This window comes from Oncorhynchus clarkii, chromosome 18 (genome assembly GCF_045791955.1).
Source record: "Oncorhynchus clarkii lewisi isolate Uvic-CL-2024 chromosome 18, UVic_Ocla_1.0, whole genome shotgun sequence".
NCBI lineage: Eukaryota > Metazoa > Chordata > Actinopteri > Salmoniformes > Salmonidae > Oncorhynchus > Oncorhynchus clarkii.
In genome coordinates, this window is record NC_092164.1 from 34,250,362 (window position 1) to 34,272,016 (window position 21,655).

The 21,655-nt window shown below is 41.8% G+C and overlaps 3 protein-coding genes across 3 annotated transcripts; all 3 read right to left on the reverse strand.

The window, feature by feature from the left end:
* Positions 1 to 340: 340 nt before the first annotated feature.
* Positions 341 to 2,831, reverse strand: LOC139373365 (chromosomal protein D1-like). The gene is made up of 2 exons (XM_071113805.1): positions 2,642 to 2,831; positions 341 to 1,534 (listed from the first exon to the last, which is right to left on the reverse strand). Exon 2 carries the CDS (start codon positions 1,449 to 1,451, stop codon positions 396 to 398), a length of 1,056 nt encoding a protein of 351 aa, XP_070969906.1. The 5' UTR covers positions 1,452 to 1,534; positions 2,642 to 2,831; the 3' UTR covers positions 341 to 395.
* Positions 2,832 to 7,972: 5,141 nt separating this feature from the next.
* Positions 7,973 to 11,869, reverse strand: LOC139373367 (chromosomal protein D1-like). The gene is made up of 2 exons (XM_071113806.1): positions 11,706 to 11,869; positions 7,973 to 10,598 (listed from the first exon to the last, which is right to left on the reverse strand). The coding sequence occupies exon 2, from the start codon at positions 10,513 to 10,515 to the stop codon at positions 9,460 to 9,462; it is 1,056 nt and encodes a 351-aa protein (XP_070969907.1). The 5' UTR covers positions 10,516 to 10,598; positions 11,706 to 11,869; the 3' UTR covers positions 7,973 to 9,459.
* A 4,949-nt stretch (positions 11,870 to 16,818) lies between these two features.
* Positions 16,819 to 20,741, reverse strand: LOC139373368 (chromosomal protein D1-like). The gene is made up of 2 exons (XM_071113807.1): positions 20,552 to 20,741; positions 16,819 to 19,444 (listed from the first exon to the last, which is right to left on the reverse strand). Exon 2 carries the CDS (start codon positions 19,359 to 19,361, stop codon positions 18,306 to 18,308), a length of 1,056 nt encoding a protein of 351 aa, XP_070969908.1. The 5' UTR covers positions 19,362 to 19,444; positions 20,552 to 20,741; the 3' UTR covers positions 16,819 to 18,305.
* Positions 20,742 to 21,655: the final 914 nt, after the last annotated feature.

Consider the following 21,655-nt stretch of genomic DNA (forward strand, 5'->3'; position numbering starts at 1 on the left):
AAATCTGCACAGACCAATACAAGATTAACAAACCTCAATGAGAATATCATCAACTATAGGATGTGTATGGAATTAGAAACTGTATCAATGACAGTACCAGTGAAAAAATCTAAATGGGATAAGTCTGAACAGACCAATACAAGATTAACAACTGTCAATGAAATTGTCTTCACATCATTCAAGCTATGGATGACCAAGGAAGTACAAAAAGTACTTGTCTTTTCCACATGGTTTCCATGAAGGCATCAAACCATACAAAATAACAGCAAGAGCAAACAGACACATAGGTTAGTTGAGAAAACAAGAAAGAGCTGGGTAAGAGATAATAAAATGTAAAAAAAACATCTTACAAGATGCTACTGATACTCGTTCAGTCTGCTCCGCCCAGGTTCCTTTTACTTTACAACCTTTTTGATTGAGCCAGGCTTTCTGCCCCCCCTCTTAGGAACAACCACTTCTTTTTTCTTAATAGCTGCCACTACCTTACCAGGTTTACTAGCCTTGCCATGACCATCGCGTGGTTTAATTTCCTCTTCTTCGTCATCTTCTACTAAAGACAAGACTTCATCCTCATTTCTCTGTGTATCTTCATTTTCCTCCTCTGAATCATAAGCTGTATAATCAACGTTCACAGACTTTCTCTTGCCTTTTTGCCTCTGGGCTTGGAAGGCAGCTTCATCGAACACATTTGCTTTACCGTTGGAGCAGCGGTAAGGAGAAACTATTGGAGAAACAGTGCAACCCTGTTTGGCTGAGGGTGAACTGTTGGACCTATCCGTCTCTGCTGCTCTTTTGGCTTTGAAGGAGCCTAAGGGGCGGCCACTCTTTCGCGGGGAATCATCTTTAACGGGGGGCGTTGAAACTTTAGAAGTTGGAGGTGGGTTCTTCTGTAAGTGGGCACCTCTAACTGTTGATGCCTTGAGTGGACGGCCTCTTCTCCGTGGCTCGGCAGAGGTGGGTGTGGCGGGGGGATCCCCGCGGGGATGGATGCGCGGCCTTCCGAGCGGCTTCCACACTCTAGGTTGGCTTTTCAGTATCTTTCTCTCCTCTTCCTCCTCGGGTGACAGCAGGTACTTCCTCGGCCTACCCAGTTTTTTGGGCCGGCCACACTTCAAAGGTGCAGTTGTCTCTGCTGAAACAGCATTAGGGTCAACCACTTTACGTGGCCTGCCCCGTGGCTGCTTGTTTAGTACCCTCAGTATCTTAGGTTTCTTGGAGCCTGATCCTTTGGGCCTACCCCTTCCCCTCTTAGGTGGTATGGGGCTGCCATTAGACAAGGCTTCATCAGACTCCTCTTCACTACCAGTGGCATCCATTGCCCCTTCTTCCGACTCCATTGCCCCTTCCCCTTCTTCCGAAGCCGTTGCCCCTTCCCCTTCTTCCGAAGCCGTTGCCCCTTCCCCGGACGCCGTTGCCCCTTCATCCGACATTGTTGCCCCTTCTTCTTTCATCTGTTTTCTTGCAACCTGGCTCCTTCTTTCTTTCCTTCCAGCTCACTTCCTAGGAGGTCTTGTGAACTACTTAGGGCTTCCCACTGTAAAAGGTCATATCGAGAAGGTTACAATACAAAACAAAATGTTCTTTGTGCACGCACCCCTTCATAAAACTGGCATACGTGGGCACGAGAAAGTGTAGCTAGCATGTCTAGGCTGGACAATAGAATGAGTCAAAACTCCCCCAAGGATGAAACATGGCAAAATAACGTTAGCTAAGCTGGAACACTAGCATATGAATGGAATTGAACATTCGCAGGGTCTCTTCTGACTGGAGTGACGCTTATAATTCCATTTATGTATCCCTTTTTATTCTACCACTACAATCTGTTCTTAGGACGAAACTGAAAAATAACTTGTGTAGAAAGTAAACATCCGCACCTCGATGGTGCCAAGGAAATAGTTACATGAGTAATGTGTTGTGGTGTACATTTTAACTACCAACGTGGGCATTGCCAACAACAGCGAAGCAGGCGACGGCGAGTTGGTGCCACGGTGCTCAATAGAACTATTAGGAGCCGGGAAAATGCCCCAAAATAAGGCCTGTTTTTTCGTGATTACTTCAAAACTACGGCAGACAGCTGGGACATATTTGTAATATTATGAAACTGGGCTCCATGGCGGATGCAATGAACTAGTTTTATCAGAAAAAGTATTGTTAAAAATGTAATGTGTCCAGCCTAACGTGTCTTGTAATATGCACATTGTAAACATAAGATTGTTTACTAATTAGTAAAACTAGTTTCTTCATTTTGTGATAGGTCACGTTGCAATTATGTATATGGAAAGGTGCACAATAAACGAAATCTGATATGACAGTCTCCTCCATGAGTAAACTAAAGTTGATGCATTGACGCGACACTGAAATCTAGCTAGCTAGTATCCTGATTCAATGACTGTTTTGGTTACTAGTAGCTAGTTAGCCAACTTTACCAGATGTTCGAAGCAACATCACATGCATCTTCTACGACCGGGGTGAACTAGCTACCGAAGTAAATTAACTTAAAATTAGCTAGCAAACTACGTAGCATATCCAGCTAGGTAGCTAGCTAATTATATTTACAAAGCTAGCATTAGCTCGATCGCTTACGACAGCCCCGGATCTCAAGCAGGCTAAACTAGTTTCATGAAAATAGCACACGCCTCACCTTGGTACAATCCTTGCGTAGCTGGTGCTGTCTACACTTCTATCAGATATCGTTTGTCATGAAAGTCGCCAGATGTTTAATCGGCCTTTGTTGTAATTGTTTAGCTAGCTAGCGATTTGAATTTCAACCGGACGTTGTGGCGGGTGAAAGATCGACTAAAGGGGAAGTGGAACAACGTTTTTAATTTCCGCTCCCTGAAATAAATAAGATGTTGTCTATGACCCCTGTTCTTTCACAAGACACTGATGACACTTGTGGAGAGTTATTTCCTTGAGCAATTATTATAAAATAAAAAAAAGAAGCATAATAGCATCATATCTCAGATTGATTTCCTTTGAAAGCCTGGGAAAACGCTTGGGCTTCTTCTGGATGATCTGGACATGCTACAACCCCAAAAGATGTATTACCGCCTCCAACTGGACGACGTTGAAAAAAACAAGGTAAAAATAAAACATGATAGGGAAAACAAATCCACCCAAAATAAAACAATAAAAACCACATTGACAAAACCAAAACCCCCAAACACCCACTTCTTCTATCCTTCAAATCCCCATATCTCCCTTCTTCTGACTAGCCTAGTTAAATAAAGGTTAAATAATGTATTCATGTTTAATTCTCAGGCTCTATGACCTGAGAGGCTTGTGACAATACTCCATGCAACTCCTCTGCCAAGAAATCTTTCAGTCCCAGGAAACATTCCGCCGCATCCACAACGATGTCTATTTTCCAGGACTTCCTCTCCACCTTGGCAGTGCAATTAATCACCATAGCTATAAAGGCCACAAAGTCCACCTTCTGTACCTTTAACATTTTTTTTTTTTTTTTTTTTTATTTTACCTTTATTTAACCAGGCAAGTCAGTTAAGAACAAATTCTTATTTTCAATGACGGCCTGGGAACAGTGGGTTAACTGCCTGTTCAGGGGCAGAACGACAGATTTGTACCTTGTCAGCTCGGGGGTTTGAACTCGCAACCTTCCGGTTACTAGTCCAACGCTCTAACCACTAGGCTACCCTGCCGCCCCAAATATCTGGGTTCTGCCGTTGAACGGTAACCCCTGCAGCCTTCAGTGAATGCCTATCCACCACCATGGACTACTCAGGAGCAGCATTTGAACCTTCAACCCTTTTAAATGCCCTAACATCGGTCACCTCATTCTCTTTCACCCTTGTTGGGAAGGCTTGTCCCGTGCTTTGACCACCTCAGTCCCCTCACACGTCCGGCCGTGCGTTTCGATGGCCTCATGTCCACCATCCCATTTCTGACACCAGTGTAGCGAATGGAGGGAGTGGGTCGTGAACGGGTGTGACTGGCGTGAAAAGCAAGCCCCCTACGCATCACGCCAATAGGGTTAACCCACTTGGTGGGAATTGCAAGGTGGCTCATTAGGGAGGAGGATCACTACAGTATAGCTGATAACTTTTACAGCTTCTGTATAAAATAATATGGCATAGCTCTATAACTGTAGAAATAATGAAAATATACAGTATATCAAGCACTACTTTTGTTATTTTCACACAACTTGATTTGCTACCCCTTTATTTTCCCTACTTCTATATTTTGTTCTCATGTCTCCATAGACAGGAAAAAGATTGATGTAAGGAGATTAAGGGAGATAAGAGGTATGTGGTATGAGTGATGGAAGCAGCCTGAATAAGAAAAATATATACAAATTGTATGTGTGTGTGTGCGCATGCGCCTGACCCTGTACGTGCCTCTGTGTGGGATTTGGAGAAAAACAGGGAGAGAGCTTGAGAGACAATCCCAGAGAGACTGTGTGTTGAACCCGCTGCCCCCTAATACCCCTACCTGCTCCCTGCATGCTTTGCCATGGTTACGAGACAGGGCTCCCAATGCAGGCAGTTAATGTGTTTTTCAGCAGGGGTGAGCTGGGTACTAATGTGTCTCGGTCTGTCTCCTCAGCAAATGGCACAATCAATATCAACTGTCCCAGGATGCACCACCACTAGCAGAGGGCCAGGAAAACCACCAAGCTGCCTGCAAGGCTAAATAATGTAAGGTGACTGAAATATTCTGCTTTTATAAAATGTTATGCTTTTTTGAAATGAAACAAAATACCTTGCTCTCTTTAAAGATTTTATAATTAGTTTGTGAGTTAGAGAAAATAAGAGTAATTAGAGACTAATTTTAATTTATTCAATTCATTTGTGTACAATATAGTAGCACAATTTATGGCACAAGAGATTTATTTTTATGTAATTTATTTTTGTTTTCAGTAAATTATTTTGATACGTACCGTCAGGTCCAAAATTATTGGCACACTTGATAAAGATGAGCAAAAAAAGACTAAAATAAAATGTAAAAATACTGAGCCGATACTGTATGCTAAAAAACATTGGAAAATTGTTATTTTATTGTTCAGAGAAATACATTTTGTTTAACAAGTAATATATACAGTGCCTTGCGAAAGTATTCGGCCCCCTTGAACTTTGCGACCTTTTGCCACATTTCAGGCTTCAAACATAAAGATATAAAACTGTATTTTTTTGTGAAGAATCAACAACAAGTGGGACACAATCATGAAGTGGAACGACATTTATTGGATATTTCAAACTTTTTTAACAAATCAAAAACTGAAAAATTGGGCGTGCAAAATTATTCAGCCCCCTTAAGTTAATACTTTGTAGCGCCACCTTTTGCTGCGATTACAGCTGTAAGTCGCTTGGGGTATGTCTCTATCAGTTTTGCACATCGAGAGACTGACATTTTTTCCCATTCCTCCTTGCAAAACAGCTCGAGCTCAGTGAGGTTGGATGGAGAGCATTTGTGAACAGCAGTTTTCAGTTCTTTCCACAGATTCTCGATTGGATTCAGGTCTGGACTTTGACTTGGCCGTTCTAACACCTGGATATGTTTATTTTTGAACCATTCCATTGTAGATTTTGCTTTATGTTTTGGACCATTGTCTTGTTGGAAGACAAATCTCCGTCCCAGTCTCAGGGCTTTTGCAGACTCCATCAGGTTCTCTTCCAGAATGGTCCTGTATTTGGCTCCATCCATCTTCCCATCAATTTTAACCATCTTCCCTGTCCCTGCTGAAGAAAAGCAGGCCCAAACCATGATGCTGCCACCACCATGTTTGACAGTGGGGATGGTGTGTTCAGCTGTGTTGCTTTTACGCCAAACATAACGTTTTGCATTGTTGCCAAAAAGTTCAATTTTGGTTTCATCTGACCGGAGCACCTTCTTCCACATGTTTGGTGTGTCTCCTAGGTGGCTTGTGGCAAACTTTAAACAACGCTTTTTATGGATATCTTTAAGAAATGGCTTTCTTCTTGCCACTCTTCCATAAAGGCCAGATTTGTGCAATATACGACTGATTGTTGTCCTATGGACAGAGTCTCCCACCTCAGCTGTAGATCTCTGCAGTTCATCCAGAGTGATCATGGGCCTCTTGGCTGCATCTCTGATCAGTCATCTCCTTGTATGAGCTGAAAGTTTAGAGGGACGGCCAGGTCTTGGTAGATTTGCAGTGGTCTGATACTCTTTCCATTTCAATATATCGCTTGCACAGTGCTCCTTGGGATGTTTAAAGCTTGGGAAATCTTTTTGTATCCAAATCCGGCTTTAAACTTCTTCACAACAGTATCTCGGACCTGCCTGGTGTGTTCCTTGTTCTTCATGATGCTCTCTGCGCTTTTAACGGACCTCTGAGACTATCACAGTGCAGGTGCATTTATACGGAGACTTGATTACACACAGGTGGATTGTATTTATCATCATTAGTCATTTAGGTCAACATTGGATCATTCAGAGATCCTCACTGAACTTCTGGAGAGAGTTTGCTGCACTGAAAGTAAAGGGGCTGAATAATTTTGCACGCCCAATTTTTCAGTTTTTGATTTGTTAAAAAAGTTTGAAATATCCAATAAATGTCGTTCCACTTCATGATTGTGTCCCACTTGCTGTTGATTCTTCACAAAAAAATACAGTTTTATATCTTTATGTTTGAAGCCTGAAATGTGGCAAAAGGTCGCAAAGTTCAAGGGGGCCGAATACTTTCGCAAGGCACTGTATATTTTTAAAGATAGGGGTCAAAATTATTGTCATCCCTGTTTTCAATACCTCACCTTGCGAGGATAATGACACTGAGCCTTTTTCTAAAATGTTTTATGAGATTGGAGAACACATCGGGAGGGATCTTAGACCATTCCTCCATTCAGAATCTTTCCAGATCCTTGATATCCTTTGTCTGTGTATATGGACTGCCCTCTTCAATTCAAACCACAGGTTTTCAATGGGGTTCAAGTCAAGAGACTGAGATGGCCATTGCAAAGTATTGGTTTTGTGGTCAATTAATCATTTATTTGTAGATTATGTGTTCTTGGGGTTAGTGTCTTGCTGGAAGAGCCACTTGCAGCCAAGTTTCAGCCTCCTGGCAGAGGCAACCAGAGCTGCGTGCGAATACCCATACTAACATACGTATACTGCACACTTAATGAGTATATACTACATAGTTAATTTTAGTATACTGTACACGAACAGTATGCTTTCAGTTGAGCGTACTGTCTCTTCACTTGTCTACCGGAAGTTGATGCTGTTGCTATGCAACCTCTTGCTAGCTAGTTAGCATAACAAATGACTAGCTAAACATTTTACAACTTTGGGTGTGTTCTTAAATTCAATCTGGAGTGCCAGAGTGCGCTTGTAAATTCAGAGTGTTGTCTGTTTGTAAATTCAGAGCTTTCATTCTCGGAGCGCACACTGGACACTCCAGCCTTTGGCTTTCTGATCTTCTGGCAGTCAAGCACCCAAGCTAACGTTGGCTAGCTTGCTAGCTACTTCCAGACACAAATGAGACCACTCTGACCATTTTACTCACCCTAGCAGAGCTGGTTAGGCAGTTTTCCAGAGCGTTGGTGACTGTAACTGTGACTGTAAATTACGCTCTTTTGCTGAAGTTTACTGACACCAGCCATATTCAATGGGGGTTGAGCGCTCATAAATTCATTACACTCAGAGGAGAGTGCTCTGAAGTCAGAGTACTGTAGATAGCCAGAGCGAATTTACGAAAAGACCCAAATGTCCATTGAGAATGCACAACGACTATACCATTTAGCTAAACTAAGAATGACGGGAATAATCTTGTCAATAAACGCTGGGTAGAGTCGGGGAACTCGGCTGAGAGTCAGACTCTGCAGACGTCAGTATTACTTATGGATTGAGCTCGGTCCAATAAACGGTGTGAACATTCCACCACTGACTTTTTGATCCTGACCAGCCAGGAATAAATGTTTCTATCAAATCTTCCATTTATTCACCACATTCTGCTTTTAAGCTTTACAATAATACAAAATAAAGACAAATTAAGTCATATTTTAGGTTTTATTGAGATTAAAAAAACATCAAAAACAAAGTTTGACATTTCACTTTATTACATGAAACTTTCTAAATATTTGCTCTCTCTAAAAAAACTGAAATTCACATTACCCTCAAATGAACGTTGGGGAGGTTTCACAGACCTGTTTCTGATCACAGAGATAAATACATAGGTAAAACTTACGGTATGTATCTCTATAGTTCTAACTGCATCTTGAAGAACATTGTATTAATCCAAGCAACAGACCAAGTTGAGAGACCAAGTTGAAAACATGAAACTAACAAGCTTTGGTCACAGGAACATGAATTCATACAAATGATAGATTCTGTTGTGTACCTCAATTACTATTTTTATATTACAGAATTTACGAAGTTGTAATGCAATATGAACTGTTGATATCATGGTCCAGCACATACTTAATTAAATAAACAAATACCAGGCTAGATGAAGACATGTTTAACATACAATCTGAACATTTACACACAACATCACCCAGAGTCTGTGAAACCAAGCCATCCACTTCAGATGAAAGCCAAGTGATAAAAAACAAGTAAAAAGAGCTGACATAAAAAGTCTTAAAAAGAACTGTGAGGAGTGATGTTGAGTGAATTACAAGGATGATACTGGCAAACAAAACCATCACAATAGTGAATAACCATACATCTTCTAAGAGAAATCTTAAGGATGATGGATTGGAAGTTTACAGTTACCGTCTTGACTCCACAAGGTGAAGTATGCAATGAACCAAGTGAAAGAAAACAACTATGATTATGGTACCGTCCCAAATGGCACCATATTCTCCTTATAGTGCATTACTTTTGACCAGGGTCAATGGGGCTTTGGTCAAAAGTAGTGCACTTTATAGGTAAAAGGGTGCCATGATAGGGATACTAACAACATCTGTATCGAAACAAAGATAGCTGGGAAGGGGAAGTTGTTACATTCAAAGCTTTGGCAATTAAGGCAAATAAAATTAGAAGACATTAGCAATTCGAAAACTACAGAGCTTAAGGAGAGATAAAAAACAAAAAACAAAATACTTAACTAATTCAATTGATTTAAACCATTTGAGCTTATTTGGACAAATCTGCACAGACCAATACAAGATTAACAAACCTCAATGAGAATATCATCAACTATAGGATGTGTATGGAATTAGAAACTGTATCAATGACAGTACCAGTGAAAAAATCTAAATGGGATAAGTCTGAACAGACCAATACAAGATTAACAACTGTCAATGAAATTGTCTTCACATCATTCAAGCTATGGATGACCAAGGAAGTACAAAAAGTACTTGTCTTTTCCACATGGTTTCCATGAAGGCATCAAACCATACAAAATAACAGCAAGAGCAAACAGACACATAGGTTAGTTGAGAAAACAAGAAAGAGCTGGGTAAGAGATAATAAAATGTAAAAAAAACATCTTACAAGATGCTACTGATACTCGTTCAGTCTGCTCCGCCCAGGTTCCTTTTACTTTACAACCTTTTTGATTGAGCCAGGCTTTCTGCCCCCCCTCTTAGGAACAACCACTTCTTTTTTCTTAATAGCTGCCACTACCTTACCAGGTTTACTAGCCTTGCCATGACCATCGCGTGGTTTAATTTCCTCTTCTTCGTCATCTTCTACTAAAGACAAGACTTCATCCTCATTTCTCTGTGTATCTTCATTTTCCTCCTCTGAATCATAAGCTGTATAATCAACGTTCACAGACTTTCTCTTGCCTTTTTGCCTCTGGGCTTGGAAGGCAGCTTCATCGAACACATTTGCTTTACCGTTGGAGCAGCGGTAAGGAGAAACTATTGGAGAAACAGTGCAACCCTGTTTGGCTGAGGGTGAACTGTTGGACCTATCCGTCTCTGCTGCTCTTTTGGCTTTGAAGGAGCCTAAGGGGCGGCCACTCTTTCGCGGGGAATCATCTTTAACGGGGGGCGTTGAAACTTTAGAAGTTGGAGGTGGGTTCTTCTGTAAGTGGGCACCTCTAACTGTTGATGCCTTGAGTGGACGGCCTCTTCTCCGTGGCTCGGCAGAGGTGGGTGTGGCGGGGGGATCCCCGCGGGGATGGATGCGCGGCCTTCCGAGCGGCTTCCACACTCTAGGTTGGCTTTTCAGTATCTTTCTCTCCTCTTCCTCCTCGGGTGACAGCAGGTACTTCCTCGGCCTACCCAGTTTTTTGGGCCGGCCACACTTCAAAGGTGCAGTTGTCTCTGCTGAAACAGCATTAGGGTCAACCACTTTACGTGGCCTGCCCCGTGGCTGCTTGTTTAGTACCCTCAGTATCTTAGGTTTCTTGGAGCCTGATCCTTTGGGCCTACCCCTTCCCCTCTTAGGTGGTATGGGGCTGCCATTAGACAAGGCTTCATCAGACTCCTCTTCACTACCAGTGGCATCCATTGCCCCTTCTTCCGACTCCATTGCCCCTTCCCCTTCTTCCGAAGCCGTTGCCCCTTCCCCTTCTTCCGAAGCCGTTGCCCCTTCCCCGGACGCCGTTGCCCCTTCATCCGACATTGTTGCCCCTTCTTCTTTCATCTGTTTTCTTGCAACCTGGCTCCTTCTTTCTTTCCTTCCAGCTCACTTCCTAGGAGGTCTTGTGAACTACTTAGGGCTTCCCACTGTAAAAGGTCATATCGAGAAGGTTACAATACAAAACAAAATGTTCTTTGTGCACGCACCCCTTCATAAAACTGGCATACGTGGGCACGAGAAAGTGTAGCTAGCATGTCTAGGCTGGACAATAGAATGAGTCAAAACTCCCCCAAGGATGAAACATGGCAAAATAACGTTAGCTAAGCTGGAACACTAGCATATGAATGGAATTGAACATTCGCAGGGTCTCTTCTGACTGGAGTGACGCTTATAATTCCATTTATGTATCCCTTTTTATTCTACCACTACAATCTGTTCTTAGGACGAAACTGAAAAATAACTTGTGTAGAAAGTAAACATCCGCACCTCGATGGTGCCAAGGAAATAGTTACATGAGTAATGTGTTGTGGTGTACATTTTAACTACCAACGTGGGCATTGCCAACAACAGCGAAGCAGGCGACGGCGAGTTGGTGCCACGGTGCTCAATAGAACTATTAGGAGCCGGGAAAATGCCCCAAAATAAGGCCTGTTTTTTCGTGATTACTTCAAAACTACGGCAGACAGCTGGGACATATTTGTAATATTATGAAACTGGGCTCCATGGCGGATGCAATGAACTAGTTTTATCAGAAAAAGTATTGTTAAAAATGTAATGTGTCCAGCCTAACGTGTCTTGTAATATGCACATTGTAAACATAAGATTGTTTACTAATTAGTAAAACTAGTTTCTTCATTTTGTGATAGGTCACGTTGCAATTATGTATATGGAAAGGTGCACAATAAACGAAATCTGATATGACAGTCTCCTCCATGAGTAAACTAAAGTTGATGCATTGACGCGACACTGAAATCTAGCTAGCTAGTATCCTGATTCAATGACTGTTTTGGTTACTAGTAGCTAGTTAGCCAACTTTACCAGATGTTCGAAGCAACATCACATGCATCTTCTACGACCGGGGTGAACTAGCTACCGAAGTAAATTAACTTAAAATTAGCTAGCAAACTACGTAGCATATCCAGCTAGGTAGCTAGCTAATTATATTTACAAAGCTAGCATTAGCTCGATCGCTTACGACAGCCCCGGATCTCAAGCAGGCTAAACTAGTTTCATGAAAATAGCACACGCCTCACCTTGGTACAATCCTTGCGTAGCTGGTGCTGTCTACACTTCTATCAGATATCGTTTGTCATGAAAGTCGCCAGATGTTTAATCGGCCTTTGTTGTAATTGTTTAGCTAGCTAGCGATTTGAATTTCAACCGGACGTTGTGGCGGGTGAAAGATCGACTAAAGGGGAAGTGGAACAACGTTTTTAATTTCCGCTCCCTGAAATAAATAAGATGTTGTCTATGACCCCTGTTCTTTCACAAGACACTGATGACACTTGTGGAGAGTTATTTCCTTGAGCAATTATTATAAAATAAAAAAAAAGAAGCATAATAGCATCATATCTCAGATTGATTTCCTTTGAAAGCCTGGGAAAACGCTTGGGCTTCTTCTGGATGATCTGGACATGCTACAACCCCAAAAGATGTATTACCGCCTCCAACTGGACGACGTTGAAAAAAACAAGGTAAAAATAAAACATGATAGGGAAAACAAATCCACCCAAAATAAAACAATAAAAACCACATTGACAAAACCAAAAACCCCCAAACACCCACTTCTTCTATCCTTCAAATCCCCATATCTCCCTTCTTCTGACTAGCCTAGTTAAATAAAGGTTAAATAATGTATTCATGTTTAATTCTCACCTGAGAGGCTTGTGACAATACTCCATGCAACTCCTCTGCCAAGAAATCTTTCAGTCCCAGGAAACATTCCGCCGCATCCACAACGATGTCTATTTTCCAGGACTTCCTCTCCACCTTGGCAGTGCAATTAATCACCATAGCTATAAAGGCCACAAAGTCCACCTTCTGTACCTTTAACATATCTGGGTTCTGCCGTTGAACGGTAACCCCTGCAGCCTTCAGTGAATGCCTATCCACCACCATGGACTACTCAGGAGCAGCATTTGAACCTTCAACCCTTTTAAATGCCCTAACATCGGTCACCTCATTCTCTTTCACCCTTGTTGGGAAGGCTTGTCCCGTGCTTTGACCACCTCAGTCCCCTCACACGTCCGGCCGTGCGTTTCGATGGCCTCATGTCCACCATCCCATTTCTGACACCAGTGTAGCGAATGGAGGGAGTGGGTCGTGAACGGGTGTGACTGGCGTGAAAAGCAAGCCCCCTACGCATCACGCCAATAGGGTTAACCCACTTGGTGGGAATTGCAAGGTGGCTCATTAGGGAGGAGGATCACTACAGTATAGCTGATAACTTTTACAGCTTCTGTATAAAATAATATGGCATAGCTCTATAACTGTAGAAATAATGAAAATATACAGTATATCAAGCACTACTTTTGTTATTTTCACACAACTTGATTTGCTACCCCTTTATTTTCCCTACTTCTATATTTTGTTCTCATGTCTCCATAGACAGGAAAAAGATTGATGTAAGGAGATTAAGGGAGATAAGAGGTATGTGGTATGTGGTATGAGTGATGGAAGCAGCCTGAATAAGAAAAATATATACAAATTGTATGTGTGTGTGTGCGCATGCGCCTGACCCTGTACGTGCCTCTGTGTGGGATTTGGAGAAAAACAGGGAGAGAGCTTGAGAGACAATCCCAGAGAGACTGTGTGTTGAACCCGCTGCCCCCTAATACCCCTACCTGCTCCCTGCATGCTTTGCCATGGTTACGAGACAGGGCTCCCAATGCAGGCAGTTAATGTGTTTTTCAGCAGGGGTGAGCTGGGTACTAATGTGTCTCGGTCTGTCTCCTCAGCAAATGGCACAATCAATATCAACTGTCCCAGGATGCACCACCACTAGCAGAGGGCCAGGAAAACCACCAAGCTGCCTGCAAGGCTAAATAATGTAAGGTGACTGAAATATTCTGCTTTTATAAAATGTTATGCTTTTTTGAAATGAAACAAAATACCTTGCTCTCTTTAAAGATTTTATAATTAGTTTGTGAGTTAGAGAAAATAAGAGTAATTAGAGACTAATTTTAATTTATTCAATTCATTTGTGTACAATATAGTAGCACAATTTATGGCACAAGAGATTTATTTTTATGTAATTTATTTTTGTTTTCAGTAAATTATTTTGATACGTACCGTCAGGTCCAAAATTATTGGCACACTTGATAAAGATGAGCAAAAAAAGACTAAAATAAAATGTAAAAATACTGAGCCGATACTGTATGCTAAAAAACATTGGAAAATTGTTATTTTATTGTTCAGAGAAATACATTTTGTTTAACAAGTAATATATACAGTGCCTTGCGAAAGTATTCGGCCCCCTTGAACTTTGCGACCTTTTGCCACATTTCAGGCTTCAAACATAAAGATATAAAACTGTATTTTTTTGTGAAGAATCAACAACAAGTGGGACACAATCATGAAGTGGAACGACATTTATTGGATATTTCAAACTTTTTTAACAAATCAAAAACTGAAAAATTGGGCGTGCAAAATTATTCAGCCCCCTTAAGTTAATACTTTGTAGCGCCACCTTTTGCTGCGATTACAGCTGTAAGTCGCTTGGGGTATGTCTCTATCAGTTTTGCACATCGAGAGACTGACATTTTTTCCCATTCCTCCTTGCAAAACAGCTCGAGCTCAGTGAGGTTGGATGGAGAGCATTTGTGAACAGCAGTTTTCAGTTCTTTCCACAGATTCTCGATTGGATTCAGGTCTGGACTTTGACTTGGCCGTTCTAACACCTGGATATGTTTATTTTTGAACCATTCCATTGTAGATTTTGCTTTATGTTTTGGACCATTGTCTTGTTGGAAGACAAATCTCCGTCCCAGTCTCAGGGCTTTTGCAGACTCCATCAGGTTCTCTTCCAGAATGGTCCTGTATTTGGCTCCATCCATCTTCCCATCAATTTTAACCATCTTCCCTGTCCCTGCTGAAGAAAAGCAGGCCCAAACCATGATGCTGCCACCACCATGTTTGACAGTGGGGATGGTGTGTTCAGCTGTGTTGCTTTTACGCCAAACATAACGTTTTGCATTGTTGCCAAAAAGTTCAATTTTGGTTTCATCTGACCGGAGCACCTTCTTCCACATGTTTGGTGTGTCTCCTAGGTGGCTTGTGGCAAACTTTAAACAACGCTTTTTATGGATATCTTTAAGAAATGGCTTTCTTCTTGCCACTCTTCCATAAAGGCCAGATTTGTGCAATATCCGACTGATTGTTGTCCTATGGACAGAGTCTCCCACCTCAGCTGTAGATCTCTGCAGTTCATCCAGAGTGATCATGGGCCTCTTGGCTGCATCTCTGATCAGTCATCTCCTTGTATGAGCTGAAAGTTTAGAGGGACGGCCAGGTCTTGGTAGATTTGCAGTGGTCTGATACTCTTTCCATTTCAATATATCGCTTGCACAGTGCTCCTTGGGATGTTTAAAGCTTGGGAAATCTTTTTGTATCCAAATCCGGCTTTAAACTTCTTCACAACAGTATCTCGGACCTGCCTGGTGTGTTCCTTGTTCTTCATGATGCTCTCTGCGCTTTTAACGGACCTCTGAGACTATCACAGTGCAGGTGCATTTATACGGAGACTTGATTACACACAGGTGGATTGTATTTATCATCATTAGTCATTTAGGTCAACATTGGATCATTCAGAGATCCTCACTGAACTTCTGGAGAGAGTTTGCTGCACTGAAAGTAAAGGGGCTGAATAATTTTGCACGCCCAATTTTTCAGTTTTTGATTTGTTAAAAAAGTTTGAAATATCCAATAAATGTCGTTCCACTTCATGATTGTGTCCCACTTGCTGTTGATTCTTCACAAAAAAATACAGTTTTATATCTTTATGTTTGAAGCCTGAAATGTGGCAAAAGGTCGCAAAGTTCAAGGGGGCCGAATACTTTCGCAAGGCACTGTATATTTTTAAAGATAGGGGTCAAAATTATTGTCATCCCTGTTTTCAATACCTCACCTTGCGAGGATAATGACACTGAGCCTTTTTCTAAAATGTTTTATGAGATTGGAGAACACATCGGGAGGGATCTTAGACCATTCCTCCATTCAGAATCTTTCCAGATCCTTGATATCCTTTGTCTGTGTATATGGACTGCCCTCTTCAATTCAAACCACAGGTTTTCAATGGGGTTCAAGTCAAGAGACTGAGATGGCCATTGCAAAGTATTGGTTTTGTGGTCAATTAATCATTTATTTGTAGATTATGTGTTCTTGGGGTTAGTGTCTTGCTGGAAGAGCCACTTGCAGCCAAGTTTCAGCCTCCTGGCAGAGGCAACCAGAGCTGCGTGCGAATACCCATACTAACATACGTATACTGCACACTTAATGAGTATATACTACATAGTTAATTTTAGTATACTGTACACGAACAGTATGCTTTCAGTTGAGCGTACTGTCTCTTCACTTGTCTACCGGAAGTTGATGCTGTTGCTATGCAACCTCTTGCTAGCTAGTTAGCATAACAAATGACTAGCTAAACATTTTACAACTTTGGGTGTGTTCTTAAATTCAATCTGGAGTGCCAGAGTGCGCTTGTAAATTCAGAGTGTTGTCTGTTTGTAAATTCAGAGCTTTCATTCTCGGAGCGCACACTGGACACTCCAGCCTTTGGCTTTCTGATCTTCTGGCAGTCAAGCACCCAAGCTAACGTTGGCTAGCTTGCTAGCTACTTCCAGACACAAATGAGACCACTCTGACCATTTTACTCACCCTAGCAGAGCTGGTTAGGCAGTTTTCCAGAGCGTTGGTGACTGTAACTGTGACTGTAAATTACGCTCTTTTGCTGAAGTTTACTGACACCAGCCATATTCAATGGGGGTTGAGCGCTCATAAATTCATTACACTCAGAGGAGAGTGCTCTGAAGTCAGAGTACTGTAGATAGCCAGAGCGAATTTACGAAAAGACCCAAATGTCCATTGAGAATGCACAACGACTATACCATTTAGCTAAACTAAGAATGACGGGAATAATCTTGTCAATAAACGCTGGGTAGAGTCGGGGAACTCGGCTGAGAGTCAGACTCTGCAGACGTCAGTATTACTTATGGATTGAGCTCGGTCCAATAAACGGTGTGAACATTCCACCACTGACTTTTTGATCCTGACCAGCCAGGAATAAATGTTTCTATCAAATCTTCCATTTATTCACCACATTCTGCTTTTAAGCTTTACAATAATACAAAATAAAGACAAATTAAGTCATATTTTAGGTTTTATTGAGATTAAAAAAACATCAAAAACAAAGTTTGACATTTCACTTTATTACATGAAACTTTCTAAATATTTGCTCTCTCTAAAAAAACTGAAATTCACATTACCCTCAAATGAACGTTGGGGAGGTTTCACAGACCTGTTTCTGATCACAGAGATAAATACATAGGTAAAACTTACGGTATGTATCTCTATAGTTCTAACTGCATCTTGAAGAACATTGTATTAATCCAAGCAACAGACCAAGTTGAGAGACCAAGTTGAAAACATGAAACTAACAAGCTTTGGTCACAGGAACATGAATTCATACAAATGATAGATTCTGTTGTGTACCTCAATTACTATTTTTATATTACAGAATTTACGAAGTTGTAATGCAATATGAACTGTTGATATCATGGTCCAGCACATACTTAATTAAATAAACAAATACCAGGCTAGATGAAGACATGTTTAACATACAATCTGAACATTTACACACAACATCACCCAGAGTCTGTGAAACCAAGCCATCCACTTCAGATGAAAGCCAAGTGATAAAAAACAAGTAAAAAGAGCTGACATAAAAAGTCTTAAAAAGAACTGTGAGGAGTGATGTTGAGTGAATTACAAGGATGATACTGGCAAACAAAACCATCACAATAGTGAATAACCATACATCTTCTAAGAGAAATCTTAAGGATGATGGATTGGAAGTTTACAGTTACCGTCTTGACTCCACAAGGTGAAGTATGCAATGAACCAAGTGAAAGAAAACAACTATGATTATGGTACCGTCCCAAATGGCACCATATTCTCCTTATAGTGCATTACTTTTGACCAGGGTCAATGGGGCTTTGGTCAAAAGTAGTGCACTTTATAGGTAAAAGGGTGCCATGATAGGGATACTAACAACATCTGTATCGAAACAAAGATAGCTGGGAAGGGGAAGTTGTTACATTCAAAGCTTTGGCAATTAAGGCAAATAAAATTAGAAGACATTAGCAATTCGAAAACTACAGAGCTTAAGGAGAGATAAAAAACAAAAAACAAAATACTTAACTAATTCAATTGATTTAAACCATTTGAGCTTATTTGGACAAATCTGCACAGACCAATACAAGATTAACAAACCTCAATGAGAATATCATCAACTATAGGATGTGTATGGAATTAGAAACTGTATCAATGACAGTACCAGTGAAAAAATCTAAATGGGATAAGTCTGAACAGACCAATACAAGATTAACAACTGTCAATGAAATTGTCTTCACATCATTCAAGCTATGGATGACCAAGGAAGTACAAAAAGTACTTGTCTTTTCCACATGGTTTCCATGAAGGCATCAAACCATACAAAATAACAGCAAGAGCAAACAGACACATAGGTTAGTTGAGAAAACAAGAAAGAGCTGGGTAAGAGATAATAAAATGTAAAAAAAACATCTTACAAGATGCTACTGATACTCGTTCAGTCTGCTCCGCCCAGGTTCCTTTTACTTTACAACCTTTTTGATTGAGCCAGGCTTTCTGCCCCCCCTCTTAGGAACAACCACTTCTTTTTTCTTAATAGCTGCCACTACCTTACCAGGTTTACTAGCCTTGCCATGACCATCGCGTGGTTTAATTTCCTCTTCTTCGTCATCTTCTACTAAAGACAAGACTTCATCCTCATTTCTCTGTGTATCTTCATTTTCCTCCTCTGAATCATAAGCTGTATAATCAACGTTCACAGACTTTCTCTTGCCTTTTTGCCTCTGGGCTTGGAAGGCAGCTTCATCGAACACATTTGCTTTACCGTTGGAGCAGCGGTAAGGAGAAACTATTGGAGAAACAGTGCAACCCTGTTTGGCTGAGGGTGAACTGTTGGACCTATCCGTCTCTGCTGCTCTTTTGGCTTTGAAGGAGCCTAAGGGGCGGCCACTCTTTCGCGGGGAATCATCTTTAACGGGGGGCGTTGAAACTTTAGAAGTTGGAGGTGGGTTCTTCTGTAAGTGGGCACCTCTAACTGTTGATGCCTTGAGTGGACGGCCTCTTCTCCGTGGCTCGGCAGAGGTGGGTGTGGCGGGGGGATCCCCGCGGGGATGGATGCGCGGCCTTCCGAGCGGCTTCCACACTCTAGGTTGGCTTTTCAGTATCTTTCTCTCCTCTTCCTCCTCGGGTGACAGCAGGTACTTCCTCGGCCTACCCAGTTTTTTGGGCCGGCCACACTTCAAAGGTGCAGTTGTCTCTGCTGAAACAGCATTAGGGTCAACCACTTTACGTGGCCTGCCCCGTGGCTGCTTGTTTAGTACCCTCAGTATCTTAGGTTTCTTGGAGCCTGATCCTTTGGGCCTACCCCTTCCCCTCTTAGGTGGTATGGGGCTGCCATTAGACAAGGCTTCATCAGACTCCTCTTCACTACCAGTGGCATCCATTGCCCCTTCTTCCGACTCCATTGCCCCTTCCCCTTCTTCCGAAGCCGTTGCCCCTTCCCCTTCTTCCGAAGCCGTTGCCCCTTCCCCGGACGCCGTTGCCCCTTCATCCGACATTGTTGCCCCTTCTTCTTTCATCTGTTTTCTTGCAACCTGGCTCCTTCTTTCTTTCCTTCCAGCTCACTTCCTAGGAGGTCTTGTGAACTACTTAGGGCTTCCCACTGTAAAAGGTCATATCGAGAAGGTTACAATACAAAACAAAATGTTCTTTGTGCACGCACCCCTTCATAAAACTGGCATACGTGGGCACGAGAAAGTGTAGCTAGCATGTCTAGGCTGGACAATAGAATGAGTCAAAACTCCCCCAAGGATGAAACATGGCAAAATAACGTTAGCTAAGCTGGAACACTAGCATATGAATGGAATTGAACATTCGCAGGGTCTCTTCTGACTGGAGTGACGCTTATAATTCCATTTATGTATCCCTTTTTATTCTACCACTACAATCTGTTCTTAGGACGAAACTGAAAAATAACTTGTGTAGAAAGTAAACATCCGCACCTCGATGGTGCCAAGGAAATAGTTACATGAGTAATGTGTTGTGGTGTACATTTTAACTACCAACGTGGGCATTGCCAACAACAGCGAAGCAGGCGACGGCGAGTTGGTGCCACGGTGCTCAATAGAACTATTAGGAGCCGGGAAAATGCCCCAAAATAAGGCCTGTTTTTTCGTGATTACTTCAAAACTACGGCAGACAGCTGGGACATATTTGTAATATTATGAAACTGGGCTCCATGGCGGATGCAATGAACTAGTTTTATCAGAAAAAGTATTGTTAAAAATGTAATGTGTCCAGCCTAACGTGTCTTGTAATATGCACATTGTAAACATAAGATTGTTTACTAATTAGTAAAACTAGTTTCTTCATTTTGTGATAGGTCACGTTGCAATTATGTATATGGAAAGGTGCACAATAAACGAAATCTGATATGACAGTCTCCTCCATGAGTAAACTAAAGTTGATGCATTGACGCGACACTGAAATCTAGCTAGCTAGTATCCTGATTCAATGACTGTTTTGGTTACTAGTAGCTAGTTAGCCAACTTTACCAGATGTTCGAAGCAACATCACATGCATCTTCTACGACCGGGGTGAACTAGCTACCGAAGTAAATTAACTTAAAATTAGCTAGCAAACTACGTAGCATATCCAGCTAGGTAGCTAGCTAATTATATTTACAAAGCTAGCATTAGCTCGATCGCTTACGACAGCCCCGGATCTCAAGCAGGCTAAACTAGTTTCATGAAAATAGCACACGCCTCACCTTGGTACAATCCTTGCGTAGCTGGTGCTGTCTACACTTCTATCAGATATCGTTTGTCATGAAAGTCGCCAGATGTTTAATCGGCCTTTGTTGTAATTGTTTAGCTAGCTAGCGATTTGAATTTCAACCGGACGTTGTGGCGGGTGAAAGATCGACTAAAGGGGAAGTGGAACAACGTTTTTAATTTCCGCTCCCTGAAATAAATAAGATGTTGTCTATGACCCCTGTTCTTTCACAAGACACTGATGACACTTGTGGAGAGTTATTTCCTTGAGCAATTATTATAAAATAAAAAAAAGAAGCATAATAGCATCATATCTCAGATTGATTTCCTTTGAAAGCCTGGGAAAACGCTTGGGCTTCTTCTGGATGATCTGGACATGCTACAACCCCAAAAGATGTATTACCGCCTCCAACTGGACGACGTTGAAAAAAACAAGGTAAAAATAAAACATGATAGGGAAAACAAATCCACCCAAAATAAAACAATAAAAACCACATTGACAAAACCAAAAACCCCCAAACACCCACTTCTTCTATCCTTCAAATCCCCATATCTCCCTTCTTCTGACTAGCCTAGTTAAATAAAGGTTAAATAATGTATTCATGTTTAATTCTCACCTGAGAGGCTTGTGACAATACTCCATGCAACTCCTCTGCCAAGAAGTCTTTCAGTCCCAGGAAACATTCCGTCGCATCCACAACAATGTCTATTTTCCAGGACTTCCTCTCCACCTTGGCAGTGCCATTAATCACCATAGCTATAAAGGCCACAAAGTCCACCTTCTGTACCTTTAACATATCTGGGTTCTGCCATTGAACGGTAACCCCTGCAGCCTTCAGTGAATGCCTATCCACCACCATGGACTACTCAGGAGCAGCATTTGAACCCTCAACCCTTTTAAATGCCCTAACATAGGTCACCTCATTCTCTTTCACCCTTGTTGGGAAGGCTTGTCCCGTGCTTTGACCACCTCAGTCCCCTCCCACGTCCGGCCGTGCGTTTCGATGGCCTCATGTCCACCATCCCATTTCTGACACCAGTGTAGCGAATGGAGGGAGTGGGTCGTGAACGGGTGTGACTGGCGTGAAAAGCAAGCCCCC